This window comes from Erythranthe guttata, chromosome 5 (assembly GCF_056151865.1).
Source record: "Erythranthe guttata isolate IM_541 chromosome 5, IM_541, whole genome shotgun sequence".
In the NCBI taxonomy this organism is placed as follows: Eukaryota; Viridiplantae; Streptophyta; class Magnoliopsida; order Lamiales; family Phrymaceae; genus Erythranthe; species Erythranthe guttata.
Window position 1 is genome coordinate 18,267,702 of NC_142537.1, and position 16,030 is coordinate 18,283,731.

The 16,030-nt window shown below is 41.4% G+C and overlaps 2 protein-coding genes across 2 annotated transcripts; both read right to left on the bottom strand.

The window, feature by feature from the left end:
* Positions 1–1,226: 1,226 nt before the first annotated feature.
* On the bottom strand, positions 1,227–2,948 carry LOC105973158 (uncharacterized). Its single transcript, XM_088818064.1, has 2 exons — positions 2,677–2,948; positions 1,227–2,421 (listed from the first exon to the last, which is right to left on the bottom strand). The coding sequence occupies exons 1-2, from the start codon at positions 2,946–2,948 to the stop codon at positions 1,227–1,229; spliced, it is 1,467 nt and encodes a 488-aa protein (XP_088674190.1).
* A 1,591-nt stretch (positions 2,949–4,539) lies between these two features.
* LOC105967020 (carotenoid 9,10(9',10')-cleavage dioxygenase) lies at positions 4,540–8,792 on the bottom strand. The gene is made up of 11 exons (XM_088818161.1): positions 8,581–8,792; positions 8,363–8,494; positions 8,154–8,256; positions 6,528–6,787; positions 6,245–6,427; positions 6,063–6,141; positions 5,694–5,775; positions 5,495–5,557; positions 5,275–5,413; positions 4,696–5,002; positions 4,540–4,605 (listed from the first exon to the last, which is right to left on the bottom strand). The coding sequence occupies exons 1-10, from the start codon at positions 8,713–8,715 to the stop codon at positions 4,727–4,729; spliced, it is 1,452 nt and encodes a 483-aa protein (XP_088674287.1). The 5' UTR covers positions 8,716–8,792; the 3' UTR covers positions 4,540–4,605; positions 4,696–4,726.
* Between the last annotated feature and the right edge of the window lie 7,238 nt (positions 8,793–16,030).

Consider the following 16,030-nt stretch of genomic DNA (forward strand, 5'->3'; position numbering starts at 1 on the left):
CTTGCCTGTTCGGACCCCAAAAGCACATTTATCTGGATTGAGCTTCATTCCATACTGTCGCAAGGTATGGAAAGTTTCTTCGAGGTCCTCCAAATGGGTTCTTGCTTCTTTGCTCTTCACCAGCATGTCATCTACATATATCTCCATGTTTCTTCCCAACTGTGCTCGGAACATCCGATCCATTAGTCGCTGATATGTCGCTCCCGCATTCTTCAGGCCGAAGGGCATCACTGTATAACAGTAGGTGCCTGTTGATGTGATAAAGCTTACTTTATCTTGATCCTCTCTCGCCAGTGGTATCAGGTGGTACCCTTGGGATGCGTCCATCATACTCAGCATCTCGCACCCTGCTGTTGAATCTACAAGCTGATCAATCCGAGGGAGGGGGTAATAATCTTTAGGGCACGCCTTGTTGAGATCCCTGAAGTCTATACACATTCTCCATTTGCCGGCCCCCTTCTTTACTAGGACATCATTGGACAGCCAGGTGGGAAATCGTATCTCCCGAATTTGCCTCGCCATTAGCAACTTTTGTACTTCCTCCTGAATTATCCCATCTTTTTCTGCTCCAAAATGCCTTCTCTTCTGTTTGACTGGCATGACACCTGTTTTGACATTCAATCTGTGAACAACCAATCGATTGTCGATTCCCACCAAATCTTTCGTTGAGAACGCGAACACATCTTGGTTATTGCGCAAAAATTCTATTAATTGTTCTGCCATCGCGGTATCCATGTCTCTCCCGATTCTGGTTGTGCGAGTGGCATCCTCAGCACATAGCTGCACAGTCATCAGCTCCTCCATGGGTCGTACGTGGCTATCCTCCTTATCGGGATCAATTTTAGGACGCGGCTCGTCCTTTTCCATCATGTCAGTTCGTCCACCATGAATGGCGTCTATCCTTCCGGTTCGCCTTAATGCGTCATAATAACACCTTCTCGCAGTCTCTTGGTCTCCTCGCACCTCCCCGATCTGATCGCCCATGGGGAACTTTAATTTCATGTGGTAAGTAGATACCACAGCTCGAAATAGATTCATGGAGGGTCGGCCGAGTATCATATTGTAAGTGGAAGGAACATCCAATACCAGAAAATTTATTGACCTGGTCGCTCGGACGGGCTCCATGCCCAGCGAGATGGGAAGGCAGACCTCTCCCAAGGCCTGGACCGTTTCACCCGAAAATCCCATCAAGCTAGTCTCCGCATATTTTAGCTCAAAATTCATGTTCATCTGTTTGAAACAGCTATAAAAATTACATCTGCAGAACTTCCCGTGTCTACTAATATTCGTGCGATATCAAAGTTGGCCACCATAGCTGTGATCACCAGGGCATCTGTATGAGGCTGCTGTACCCCCTCCTCGTCCACCCGTCCAAACATGATGGGAGGAACTTGCGATACCCTCTGCACTTCGGCGAGCTGTGATTCCATTTCGTAAAGCATTTGTAAATTCGCTCGGCTTGCCAAATCGGCTGCTTCCACTTCCCCAAACAGCTCCTCCGTTTCCCTTAATTGCCTTAGATGGGCCCTCCGGGCCCTATTCGAATCACCTCCTGAAGGTCCTCCGTGTATCATGTGGATGAACCCTCCTGTCGAGGGTTGCTCCTTTCTCTCGCCGGCCTTCTCTCGCGTGTTTTCAGGTCGATTAACACCGGTTCTGCCGTGCGGGGCCAATGTGCTCGCCGGGGACTGTCCGGGTTTGACAAACTCAGGCAAGTTCTTTGCCCGAATCAACCTTTCTATCTCGTCCCTAAGATGCTGGCACTCGTTCGTGGTGTGTCCATAATCATTATGGAATCGACAAAAGCTTCCCGCGACGGGATTCTTTTTGGGAACATCGGAGTAGGTACGAGGCCACTTCAACTTGGGATGATTCTCGATGGCCATTAGTATTTCGGCGGGAGGCGCGACCAACGAGACATAATTTTCGAACCGAGGGCCTACTCTTCTCTCCACTAATCCCTCCTTTTTGGCTAAGGCAGGTCTTTGCACCTTCTCCTCCCTCCTTTCTTTCCTTTTATCCATCACTTTATTAACAGCTTTACCCTGCTCAGCCTCTTCCGTGTTTATATACCGCTCCGCCTTTCTTAACAAATCGTTAAACGACAGGGGGGGCTTTTTGGATATAGAGGTGAAGAAATCTCCAAGCTGCAATCCCTGGGCTAGGGCGTTGATCAGGACCTCCTCCGAAGTTATTGGTACTTCCAACGTCGCCATTATGAAACGCTTGATGAAGCTCCGCAGATGTTCTCCCTCCCGTTGTTTGACCGCGAAGAGGGTCAAAGTACTCCTTTTCTGCTTTTTGGAGCTCGCAAAATGGTCGAGGAAAGCAGAGGCGAGTTGATCAAAACTGCCTATTGAGGAGGGCCGCAACTGGCTAAACCACGCTTGAGCCGGTCCCGCCAGAGTGGTAGTGAACACTCTGCATTTTACCCCCTCAGTAAAACGATGTAGATCTGAAGTGTTGTTAAACCTACATAGGTGTTCCTTTGGGTCCGTGGTCCCGAGATACTCATACGTGACCGGTCGAAATGATCCCGGAAGTTCATCATTTAGTATTTGTGCTGTGAACGGACTCCTCTGGGTTTGGCCCTGCTCTCTTAGCTCTATCCCCACGGGGGTCGGATTCAGCGACTCTCGCTCCACAGGAGGCTCCTCTTATGTCCTGTCTGTGTACCTCAAACGTCTTTTCGTAGGTGGCAACCCCTCTTGCTCTCTTCTTTCATTTGGCGATCCGCCCTGCACCGCGGCCGCAAGAAGGGCTTGCAGCGATTCCATGGTTAGAGTTACCATGGAACCAGCAACTGCCGGGTCCGGAGTATGTAGGACCTCTACTTGCTGAACAGAAGTACTTCCTGGGCAAGTTCTTTGTACATCACGACCAAGTGCTGGGCTAGCTTCGGCTTCTGCTGGATCAGGCTCATTAGCCCTTTCGATGGGGGTATCCATTTTTCTCCCCTTTTTCTTTTTTTGAATGGGACAGAAAAAGGTGATTTTGGAACGATTTCGTGGCTAAGTTTATTCGAAGTTTCCCACAGACGGCGCCATTTGATTCGGCCGATTATTCTGATGAATCCTCTAGATCCGAATACGTTGCTGGATGTCCTAGATTCTGCAAATAAGAACACATAAAGAAAACCGGGCTGAAGCCGGAGTTAACACTCCGACGGCCAAGTCAGTATATTTCTGGTTTTTTAAATAGAATATATAAATTTTATCGGATGTTTGCTTAGAAAAAAAGGGATATCCCTAATTGAATTAATCTCTCACTATTTATAGGAAGAGTTTCAAAGGACGGATTCCAAATACGGATTCCACTTCAATTTTAGCTGTCACCTCAACAAATATTCCAGACTTTCAATGACTATTAAACTAAACTTATCTGTCTTCTCGATGAACAGTGTTGTGGGCGGCCTAGTCCCTAGACTGTATATTCCCTGACATCTTTAACACTTGGGGAGAGGGACATTAAATACGGGTTGATTGCCTCAAATCTTATAGACCATATCTTGTAACTCTCGCTTTCGCCGTCTCGCTACAGAGGAAGCGACTTACCCTCTCACATCCGCGATCGCCTTTCGATTAGGTTTCCTAGGTAGGTCTAGTTGATTTACCAAATCCTCTGGTCTGTATATTCTCTGCTATCTCTGACATTTGAGGAGACCTGCATTAAATGTGAGTCGGCAACATTATCCTTTTTATAAACCATATCGCTCCCGTCCTATCCTCTCGCATGGGAGCTCATCTTTTTCTCTCGATTACAATTGGGCTCTCGCATTTGATTTCAACTATTGGGTCCTTATTGGGCCTTCCTTTAATGGGCTCAAGTTTAACTTTTTACCGAATCAGTATTGTTAACGAAATTTTACCCTTTCAACAACAAAATATTTCGTTGTGAAATATAAAATTTCTAAAAAACAGGAAAATTTGGAAATCAGAATTTCAGAAGTCGGAATGAAAAAAGTTGTTCCAAAATCGGAACTTTTCGGATCGGAACCGGCGGAAGTTGGAAATTCCGTTCCAACTTGCAACTCTAATATATACACATACTATATAGAGTTCTAAACAATAAAATATTAATTAATCAAAGGCATAAAAGCTCCATGAAATCCATAAGGCACTCTGCATGGAAGTGTGATTTTAGCAACTGGTTCACTTGAAAATTTCTTTGCATCAACTATGTACACCTGAAATATATTTGATGAACATAAAAAAATATATAAAATTAAATTAATTAAATGCCACGTACAATATATCGTGAATATCAAACGCAACGAGAAATTGGTAGTAAACCTGAGAAATATCGGTGGTCTCGTTATGTACGAAAGTGATGATCCAACCGTCGTCTTCTTCGACAATATTATCTCCATTTTTAGGAACAAATGCAGATCCCGTGCAGAATGTGTTTTCTGGAAACATATGGTACTCTACCTTCGTAAATTCGTCTCCATCTTTCGTGCCCTAATTAATTTCAAGCTACATATATTAGTAGAGAGAGAGAGAGATCTAGAGAGTGAGAGATCTAGAGAGAGAATATATACCTCAGCAAGATTGAGATTTTTCTCTTCTATAAATAGTTTGGCCAGCCCATTATATTTAGACATACCTATATTTGTGCAAGCATTTGAAGTAAAACAATTAATAGTATGTATGTATGTATGTATGTATGTATGTATGTATGTATGTATGTATGTACCTGCATTCGAACTTGCAGCGGAATCAACGACTTAAGTGTAGCCGTATTTATTCTTGATTCCGGTAAATTTCTCATTGATAAATGGAAAATCGAGCGAGAATTCAGTTCCTGTGAGATAACTCTTATTTTCGACTATTCCGGTTTTCATGTTCAGTCTCCAAACAAAAGGACGAGCAAAAAGAAAACCCTCGTCTTTTTTCGATGAATTTAAATGTTTAAATCCTCTTGAGAACCAATCAAATTTGTCGTTCCCCAACTCCGGTCCCGGAATGATCGATTCCTCCGATCTACATGCCATTATCACCACCTAATCACCATAAATACAATTATCTAATTATATCATTCATAAAAAAATAGAAAAAAAAAAAAAAAAAACAATGATAACTTATAATTAGTAGTGAAAGGGGTATTTTCGTCCAAAAATACAGAAGTTAGATCATATATATATATATATATATATATATATATATATATATATATATATATATATATATATATATATATATATATATATATATATATATAAATAATTAATTTATTCCTTATTTTAATTAATTAATTTTTCGATTGATTAATTACCTGGTCACCTTCTTCGTAACAATTGATGATGTGAAATGCGCAACACGGATCCACTTCGAACCAACGCATAGAATCAGCATCTCCGTAACGAGGCATAACTCCGATTCTTGCATATTTTTCCTTTTCAAATTTTATCAACCTACACAAATTTTCTTTTTTAATTTAAATATTTTCATCCAAACGTAAAACCGAACAAACCGATATAAGTAGAGATACTCACGCGCCACCTAAGAGAAGCCGCGTTGTGTCTACAATTGTTGGAAAATCCAGTATAACATTGTACCTGAAATTATATACTAGGATTATTTTCGTTATCAACGGTTTTAATTTTTAAATAATAATGAAGTAAATTATTTAATATTTAGTATAGAAATTAAAGTAATAATAAATAAATAAAAAAAATCGAATTTTCGAACTACCTTTGAGTAACACCCATGTCATGGCAAATGACACTCCTCTCCAACTTGAGATCAACTTTATGGATCAATTTCGTTCCATCCGCTGCGAAGACGATATATCGAGAAAAGAATTTCGTTATTATTTTTAAAATAAATTCATGAAAACTTTTAATTATTTTTTTTTACTTTAAAATTGTAAAATTATTGAAATTAATATACTACATTACAAATGTATATACTACAAATAGAAGTGTTTATAATTTCTTAAATAGAAGTGTTCGTTTAATAATTAATCAGACCGAACCTCAAGGGACAAAATCGTAATTTACCTTTCAGTTTACTTCCGTTAAAGAAAAAAATAACGGCACGAAAAAAAATATATGTGTATACCTGAGATGCAACCTAGGACAAGGTAGGGTTTTTGGGCATCAAATCCAACTGTAACAAGTTCACCTGTTTCTGGAGCTTTCTGTATAAGCAATTTTTATTTTATTTTTTGTTTAGAAAAAAATACAATTAAATAATTAATTAAACAAATATGTAGTGATTAAATTAATAAAAATTAAAAGAACCTTCGGATGACTCGTGAATGATCGGTTCCAAGAATCAAGAATACTATCCCAAGTGCCAACAGTTTGGAGGGTATTTATGTCAATTTCTTGAGGCATACTATTCTCGGCGGCCGTATAGTATTTCCCCGAATGCTCGAAAATACTTGTATTGCTAAAGTTCTCGTTCACCCTACCAAATCGTAGCTGCACAAATAATTAATATTTCTCGATTATAAATTAAACATGATTTAGATTATTCTTAAAACAAAATAAAATAAAAGATATTACGAGTTCTAAAACATACCATGTTGAAAATGAAACCCGATAAAACACCACCGGAGGTCCCTTCGACAGCGGGGATAAATGCTGGTTTGTCCCTTTGTTTATCGATTTTATACGAATCGGTTTCGACATATTTATTTTTGTAACGAGTTACCCATTTATCGTCTATTTTTTTGTTGAAGTAGACAGCATGGAGCATTCCTTCTCCTTCTACCCATACGTGGCTCGATTTTCCAAATATCGATATTGCGGATTTTAGCGCTCCGTGAATCGGGTTTGCCCCTGCATTTCTCGAGCCAAATTTTAAAATACAAAATAAGCTCGAATGGCTCGTGATTTCTTAATTTAACTAAGATTATATGCATAATTAATATATAAAATTTGGTAGAACACAAAATTTTATGGAATTATAATTAGGGTAAATTACAACCACCCCTGGGGTATAGTCAAATTACCAAAAAATACCCTTCTGTTTGGATATCCCCTCAACTATGAATCTTCTTACACCGACCCCGCTTTTTAAAGAAAAAAAAGAGTGGATTAACTGCTTTAGCAGCTGAGCACTCCTACGGTGTGAAATTCAACATAATCATCTAGATTCCGTGGAATGTGCTCTAATTTGTACTCGTTTTGTGTAAAAATACGATTTATGATGCACTACAATCTGATATATACAAGCCAAAAAACACATCTTATGATCATCTTGCTTCAAAATGTGAAGCTCAAATGGCATAAAACGGGTACAAAGTCGAGAATATTTTATATAATATAGAAGATTCCACTAAATTTGAATCCGCAAGAGTGGACGACTGGAGGTGTAAAAGGATTTATAGTTGAGGGATTGGTTGTAATTACCCAAATAAGAGAAGGAGTTCGTAATTTAACCATACATCAGGGGTGATTGTAATTTACCCTTGTAATTAATAATATTAGCTAGTACTAATTGCAATAAATTCGTAATGGGTTTATTGCATTCAGTACCCCTATGTTATATCGAATTGCTAAAAACTCCATCATATTACAAAACCGCCTCAATGATACAATTCTTTTAGCACAAAGCCCCCCTAAACGTGGGTACTAATTGCTTAAAACACTAAAGGGTAAATTACGGTCACCGCTCAGATATGGTCAAATTACGAAAAAACCCTTTATATTTGAGTAATTACAACCATCCCTCAACTATGAGTTTTCTTTCGCGGCCACATTTATGATGTCAAACTCAACATAATCTTCTAAATTCCGTGGAAAGTTGTATAGTTTGTACTCGTTTTGTTCAAAAATCAGTTTCCGATGCACCACTGCAAGCCAATTGACACATCTTATATCATCTTGTTTCAAAATGTGGGGCTCGAATGTAGTAAAACGGGTACAAATTAGAGAATATTCAACATAATCTAGAAGATTCCACTAAATTGGATACCGCAAGGGTGGATGTGTAAGACGATTTAGAGTTGAGGGTTGGTCGTAATTACCCAAATATGAGGGGTTTTATTGTAATTTGACCATACATCAGGAGGTGGCCATAATTTACCCTAAAATAAATCATACGGACTTTTTGGCAATAAAATAAAAAGAGAGTAACTTCTAGTAATTTGAGATAACATAGGGGGTACTAATGCAATAAACTCGTATATTTATTTTATTTTACCATTTCTAACGAAGACACCCTGTGGAAATTCATCAGGAATGCAGCCTTCAATTGTGCTAACTCCCACTGCTTCTCCGATCTCATCAACTGGGGCGAAGTTTTTCTTTAATTTTAAATGTATAAATTAATTAGCCAATATTAAAATAAATAAATTAATTTAAATATATGGATTTGTAGAGAGAGAGAGAAAGTATATAGTATTAATATACCTGAGAAGGGAGATAAGGCTGGTCAACGAACTGAAAAGCATGGTCAACGAACATATCTAAAAAACTGACACGTGTCTCCTTAACAGCCTTGGGAGTGATAATCTCCGGCACATCTCTCGCCGGCGGCGCGCGCTGTTATTCATCATCAACTCCACCGACATTAATAAATTAATAAATTAATTTCCAAATATTTAAATTTTTATTTTTAATTTAATTACCTTGCCACCAGAAGAAGAAGAAGACAAGGATGATTTTGGAGGACGATTGGTTTTGTAATGAGAAATCCAAGGCTTGTGTACCGACGAAGAACTATTGATCAGTTGAAATGATCCATAGCTGTAATAACTTGTCATCTCTCTCTCTCTCTCTCTCTCTCTCTCTCTCTCTCTCTCTCTCTCTGTGTGTGTGAGATTTTTTGGAGAAATCAAAGGATATTGATGATGCTAAAATATAGCTCACCTAGGGTGGTGTAGAAAATGAGCTGGGAGAGCAAAGCAGATCAGTAGCTTGACAACTTGATGATCCTGAGGTCCCTGCAAAATGAGCACACATGAACTAGGCCGGGGGTTGATCCGGCGGAAACCCCTCCGACGCTCAAGTCAGACGTGCTGATCATAGAAATAGTCCAGAGAATACAGTTAATAGTATTGCTCAGTTAATCGGACGTACCTTAAGGAATGAATTCAAACCTTTATTTATAGCTTAGTTGAGATAGTCGGGCCCAAACCTTACTTGAAGGTGATTGGGCCTCGGTGATAATGGTCTTCGATATTGGGCTCGTGGCCCAGTAGGTAAAGAAATTGTAGGCCCATTGGGTTGGCCCAATTAGGCATATCATTAAGCCCCCCACTCTCGATTCGATGTGGGGGCCATGTTGAAATGGATGACAGATCGTGTCGAGAGTAAAAATTGTAGTAGTCGTTTGTTGGCGTATGGCCTGATGGTGTGTGAAAACGCGTTGGAGCGTGTGTCGGAGGGGAGTGAAGGCGCGTTGGCGCGTTGCGCGACCAATTTGTCGCGATATAAGTTACTTGAGTCGTCGGTGTTGTCCCGCGACGATGTAGTAGCTCGGATCAAGTTATCTCCTCGTGGGAGTTGTATCGTCGCGGGGTAATAGAATTGATCGAGTTGTCTCCTCGTGGGAGTTGTCTCGCGATAATGTAGTAGCATGGAGCGAGTATTCTCCTCGTGGGAGTTGTCTATGGGGTAATAGAGTTGATCGAGTTATGTCCTCGTGGAAGTTGTCTCACGATAATGTAGTAGCACGGAGCTAGTATTCTCCACGTGGGAGTTGTTATTTTTCGACATTGTCGATGTTTTGACGCGTTGCTTATATGTGTTTACATATAGCCTTGTGCGTGATGTACTTGAGGAGGGGATCAGACTCTCAAGATTTTTTTATGGGGGTCGTGCCCCTTGTTAGACCTCGTGGGTCTTAAGTATGTTTGGACCGTGGCCACGTTTTAATGAGGGACCCGTCGAAAACAAATAGATAAATTTGAGTAATCAAGCTGGCCAGGCTATATAGATTCTCATAATATTTCTAAGTGTTTCTAGGGTTGTAATCGTGCTAACTTGAGCTTGCAATTACATAGTGAGTTTCGGGCGAGTTGTCTCCTCATGGGAGTCGTCTCGCAGCGAAGTTGTAGAATCATTGGATGACGCTCGACTGACGAGTGTGCGGATTGATGTCGCTCTGAGCGATTTCTCTCCTCGTGGGAGTTGTCTCGCATCGAGTCTTATTATCGAGTGAGGTGGCTGCACGTGGGAGTTGCCTTGCAACGGATTTGTAGTGTCGAGCGAGTTGGCTCCTCGTGGGAGTTATTTCGAAGAGGGTTCGTAGTACCGAGCGAGTTGGCTCCTCGTGGGAGTTGTCTCGCTGCGGGTTCGTAGTACCGAGCGAGTTGGCTCCTTGTGGGAGTTGTCTCGCTGCGGGTTGTAGGACGGACCGAGTGGTCTCCTCGTGGGATTTTCCTCGCAAGGGGTTGTAGGTCCGAGCGAGTTGTCTCCTCGTGGGAGTTTCCTCGCTGCGGGTCGTAGGATGGAGCGAGTGGTCTCCTCGTAGGAGTTATCTCGCTATGGTTTCGTAGATCCGAGGGAGTTGGCTCCTCGTGGGAGTTATCTCGCAACGGGTTATAAGACGGAGCGAGTGGTCTCCTCGTGGGAGTTATCTCGCTATGGTTTCGTAGACCCGAGGGAGTTGGCTCCTCGTGGGAGTTATCTCGCAACGGGTGGTAGTACTGAGCGAGTTGGCTCCTCTTGGAAGTTGTCTCGCAAGCCCCCCACTCTCGAGACGATGTGGGAGCCAACTTGAAAGGGGTACCGGATCGTATTGAGAGTAGATCGGTGTTGTAGGCTTGCGTTAATCGTTGGCATGGCGTGGAGAAATAATTTTTTTTTTTTATTTTCCATTTGATAGCGAACGCAATTTGGTAGGTGCGTTAAAGAGCTCGCGAAATGTGGTGGAGCGCGTTGAAATTCTCGTGCGATTTGGAGAAGCGAGTCAAAACCTACGCGCAATTTGGTAGAGAGTAGACAAAGTTGCGCGCGATTTGATGGGAGCGCGCAGTCCAAGGGTGTCTTGGAAAGCGCGCGCACGTGCTCGCGCGCGCTCCAAATATTTTTTTTTTTTTTTTTCTTCCTGCTGACGCGCGCGCGCGTCAGCGCGTGTACTCCACGCGCGCGTGCGGTGCACGCGCGCCTCCACCTGTTTTTTTTTTTTTTTTTTTTTTTTTGTCAAGCGTGCTGTGCACGTGCGCGTCCGGCGCGTGTTATCCACGCGCGCGTGCTGTGCACGCGCGCCTCCAGCTTTTTTTTTTTTTTTTTTTGTGACGCCAGCGCGCGCGTGCACTGCACGCGCGCCTCCTTTTTTTTTTTTTTTTTATTTTTTTTTTTTATTTTTCCTTCTTCTTTCTTCTTCTTTTTTTTCATCTTCTTCTTTTTTCTTCTATTTTTTCATCTTCTTTTTTCTTCTTCTTTCTTCTTTTCTTTTTTCTTCGTCTTCTTTTTTCTTCTTCTTTCTTCTTCTCTTTTCTTTTCTTTTTACTTCGTCTTCTTTTTTCTTCTTCTTTCTTCTTCTCTTTTTTCATTCTCTTCTTTTTTCTTCTATTTTTTTTTTATTTGGTTGATATTCACCCCCTTGGGGATGTTTTATTTTTTGAATAGGGATATTACCCTCGTTCCTTGAGATGGAATGTGCACCCCCTTGGGGATGTTCTATTTTTTGAGTAGGGAGATTATCCTCGTTCCTTGAGATCGGATGTGCGCCCCCTTGGGGATGTTCTATTTTTTGAGTAGGGAGATTATCCTCGTTCTTGAGATGGGATGTGCACCCCCTTAGGGATGTTCTATTTTTTGAGTAGGGAGATTATCCTCGTTCCTTGAGATCGGATGTGCACCCCCTTGAGGATGTTCTATTTTTTGAGTAGGGAGATTATCCTCGTTCATTGAGATGGGATGTGCACCCCCTTGGGGATGTTCTATTTTTTGAGTAGGGAGATTATCCTCGTCTCTTGAGATGTGATGTGAACCCACTTAGGGTTGAAAGGTAAGGGTGATGCCCAACCTTAGGATGGGGATAACTGCCCACTGTAGGATGAGGCGTTCGAGACCTATGGTCTGAGGTGGATGCGCATGGTTGTGCCATTGGTTCGCGCGTGCGCGTCATACCATTTTTTCTGTTTTTGAAGTAGGGACGTGAAACACTTGATGGGATGTGAAACCCCTTGGGGTTGAAAGGTAAATGGATGTACCACCCTTGAGATGTGATGCCCAACTTTAGGATGGGATAGCCCTCCATTTAGGATGAGGCGATCACGAACCACTGGGGTGAGATGCCCCACCTTGGCGATATATGGTGCCACTGATTCAGTGGCAGCACGAGTTGAATCTTCCGTGATCATACGCTGAAGGTCTTCTTCGGTTATCTGAACCGTTCGAGAAGTAAGTAGAAATTGATCATGTTGAGGACCCAGTGGGGCCTCACGAGGAGGAGCGTTGGCTCCTGCTATGACGAATGAAATGTTTTGGGGGCGATGTGACCCCCAGGGAGTCGATAACCCTTGGCGAACGAAATATTTTGGGAGCAGATGTAAGCCCCCAGGGAGTCGATAACCCTTGGCGAACGAAATATTTTAGGGGCGATGTAAGCCCCCAGGGAGTCGATAACCCTTGGCGAGCGAAATATTTTGGGGGCAGATGTAAGCCCCCAGGGAGTCGATGGCGGTGGTGCCATAGGTGACTCCACATGTGGAGCAGGTGCTGGTATCGCGTTGGGAGCATTTGCTCCCACGTGGCGATATATTGGGTCACGGCCTCTATGGCAGCGCGAGTTGAAGCTTTTGCTATCATGCGTTGAAGCGCATCCTCGGTTATTTGAACCATTCGAGGAGCAGGGAGTGGTGGATCGGCGAGTGGTTGGTCCCGAGGGGGATCACCTGAACCTCGTGAGGCGGATCCATGGGACGTGGAGGAGGTGACAAGTCAGAGCCTCCACGAGGTGGGAGGTCGTTAGCTGTGTCATTTTCTCTCCGAGCAGACGCCTCAGGAGGATCTTGTTGGCTACATGATCTGGTTTGCATCGTTCCCACAGACGGCGCCAAAATGATGATGCTAAAATATAGCTCACCTAGGGTGGTGTAGAAAATGAGCTGGGAGAGCAAAGCAGATCAGTAGCTTGACAACTTGATGATCCTGAGGTCCCTGCAAAATGAGCACACATGAACTAGGCCGGGGGTTGATCCGGCGGAAACCCCTCCGACGCTCAAGTCAGACGTGCTGATCATAGAAATAGTCCAGAGAATACAGTTAATAGTATTGCTCAGTTAATCGGACGTACCTTAAGGAATGAATTCAAACCTTTATTTATAGCTTAGTTGAGATAGTCGGGCCCAAACCTTACTTGAAGGTGATTGGGCCTCGGTGATAATGGTCTTCGATATTGGGCTCGTGGCCCAGTAGGTAAAGAAATTGTAGGCCCATTGGGTTGACCCAATTAGGCATATCAGATATATAGAGAGATGAAAGTTGCAAGTCAATAATTACATTCTCAGCAGCCAAAAATATCTGCTACTACAGCCTTTGTTAATCATATCAGTTGTTAGAATGGACAAATTATGCAGCACGGACATGAAAACGACCCGACACTAAAAATGGACACGATTTGACTCGTCATATCTTACAATTAACATGTGTATAACCTGAGTACTCACAATCCGGCGGCTACCGCCCTCTTAGATTTGATTTTTTAGTGTAAATTTAATTATCAATGATGTATAACGGAAGCAGGATAAAGAATTAATTTCTACAAATTAATCCTATAGAATAAAATAACATTTAGAATTCATAGAACAAATTTTGTTTAAGCACAATAAAGAATTAATTTCTACAAATTAATCATATAGAACAAAATAACATTTAGAATTCATAGAACAAATTTAGTTTCTACGAATTAAGCATATAGAACAAAATAACATTCAGAATTCATAGAACAAAATAACATTCGGAATCCACCGAAAACTCTGGGTTCCACCAGAAAATAGAGACAACTCTAAAGATTTTATTAAAAATCGAAAATTCTTTCCAAAATAATGTCGTCCTAAGACAGCTATTTATACTAATAAAACTGAAAACCTTAATTAAGCTAAGAAAATACTAAAAATTACCAAAAACGACAAAAACGAGTTAGAGCCTGATTCTAGGAGATCTCTTAATTTTGGGAACAACCCAATTTACGGAATCTTAATACGATTTTTCTATGATTTGATATTAATTTTCTAAAACTTGCATAAAATCGCAAAAAACGAACTTTTAGGAGTCTAAACTCGAAAACCCTTATTTTTCCATCATTTCTTTCGATTATCTCCAACGATGCCCATTAATAACTCTTCTCCGAATTAAATAGTTATTTTGCAATTTGAATCCAATTTGACGTTCCTTATCAATAATATAAACGATAAGATTTAATTTGCCCCCTCCAAAAATGATTAGTCGTCCTACTAGACATGGCCACGGGCCGGGTCGGGTCCGTGTCCGGGTCCTACTTTTTCGGGACCCGAAACCGACCCGTGTGGGTCCGGGTCCGGGTCCGGGTCGGGTCCACTCGGGTCCGTCCGGGTCCGGGTCCAAAACCGGTTCTTGAATTTTTTATTTTATTTTATTTTATTTTTTTAATTTTATTATTTTGACATATATCAAAAAAAGGAAAAAAAAAAGATAAATTTAAAGGACTTGAGCTTAGTTTTAAATTCAAAATTATAAAATTTTAAATTTAAAACTAAGTTGCCTACGTATCCGGTTTGGAATCAAAGTCCACGTAGTTCTCTTACCTTTACTTACCTTTTTAGTCGTCGCTTGTGCCGCCGGGTGAAGTTGTATTCCCACCTTCTGTAGGAACATATTTATCATCATCGTCGTCGTCTTTGTCGATGTGATCATCTTTGTGTCTGTAGTCGGTTTTCGTCCAATCTCCCAAAAGCATTTGATTTTCGAAATTGTCGGCACCGAGATTGCTTCTTGTTGGATCCAATACTCTACCGGCTACACTAAATGCGGATTCGACCGCAACAGTGGAGACGGGGCAAGCAAGAACATCCTTGGCAATACGTGCCAAAATTGGAAACGATGAACTTTTTGACTTCCACCGCGCTAGTATGTCAAAATTTGTACTTTATGTGGAATCAAATCTAACGGTTAAATAACTCTCAAGTTCCAATCGCTGATTGGAACTTGAACTTGAGGATGAGGACCTTGGGCGCTTGAAGCGCTCATGCAATAAACGTTGGGCCGCCAACATAGTAGATGTATCCGTTGTTGAAGTAGAATTGTTATTTGGAACATTAGATGTTCCAGATATACTAGCATATTCATCATAAAGTTGATTTAATAATGTAGTCGAAGTGCTAACAAGAGTAGGTACGTTAGGAAGTGGAGGGCAATCAATCAATGATATATCCTTAGACAAATTATCGTAATATATTTGTAGCATATCAGGTAATAGATCAAGCCTAAGTCTAGGATCTAAAATTGTAGCAACCAAATATAATTCAGGAATATTCATATAATATTTGCAGAATTTTTTCTTAATTTCATTCAGACAAGGAACTAAAATTTCAATTTGCATAGCTTCGTTAATAACACCGGCAATATTGCATAACTTATAAACAACTAAATGAGCAGTAGGATAATAAATACCAGATAATAAATCAGAACTTTCGGCCGGTCGGGTCCGGGTCGGGTCCGGTTCGGACCCGAGTTTATAGCTGTTGAAAAAAAAAAAAAAAATTGAATTTCCGGGTCGGGTCCGGGTCGGGTCCGGGTTTATAGCCGTTGAAATTTTCGGGTAGGGTCCGGTTCGGTTCCGGGTCGGGTCTGGGTGGACCCGAGTTTATAGCCGTTGTAATTTAAAAAAAAAACATTTTTTGAATTCCCGGACCGGGTCCGGTTTATAGCCGTTGCATTTTTAAAATTTGAAAAAAAAAATAAAAATATTCGAGGGGACCCGACGGGTCCTCGGGTCCACCCGCCGGGTGGACTGTTAAGTGTATTTTTATACACTTAATTGTACCTTTTAATTGGAGCTTTTGGTGTGTTTTAACGATAATTGGTGCTTAAAATGGTTGTTATTTGTATATTAGGTACAAATTGAAGAATTGGCAACTTATGGGGTAA

Coding starts and splice junctions, on each gene's coding strand:
- LOC105973158 (XM_088818064.1), bottom strand. CDS start 2,948: ATGGATACCCCCATCGAAAGGGCTAATGAGCCTGATCCAGCAGAAGCC. Junction 2,422..2,676: donor CCTACGAAAAGACGTTTGAG/GTACACAGACAG, acceptor GGTAAAATGCAG/AGTGTTCACTACCACTCTGG.
- LOC105967020 (XM_088818161.1), bottom strand. CDS start 8,715: ATGACAAGTTATTACAGCTATGGATCATTTCAACTGATCAATAGTTCT. Junction 6,142..6,244: donor CATTCACGAGTCATCCGAAG/GTTCTTTTAATT, acceptor TTGCTTATACAG/AAAGCTCCAGAAACAGGTGA. Junction 5,003..5,274: donor GTTACGAAGAAGGTGACCAG/GTAATTAATCAA, acceptor TATGGTGATTAG/GTGGTGATAATGGCATGTAG.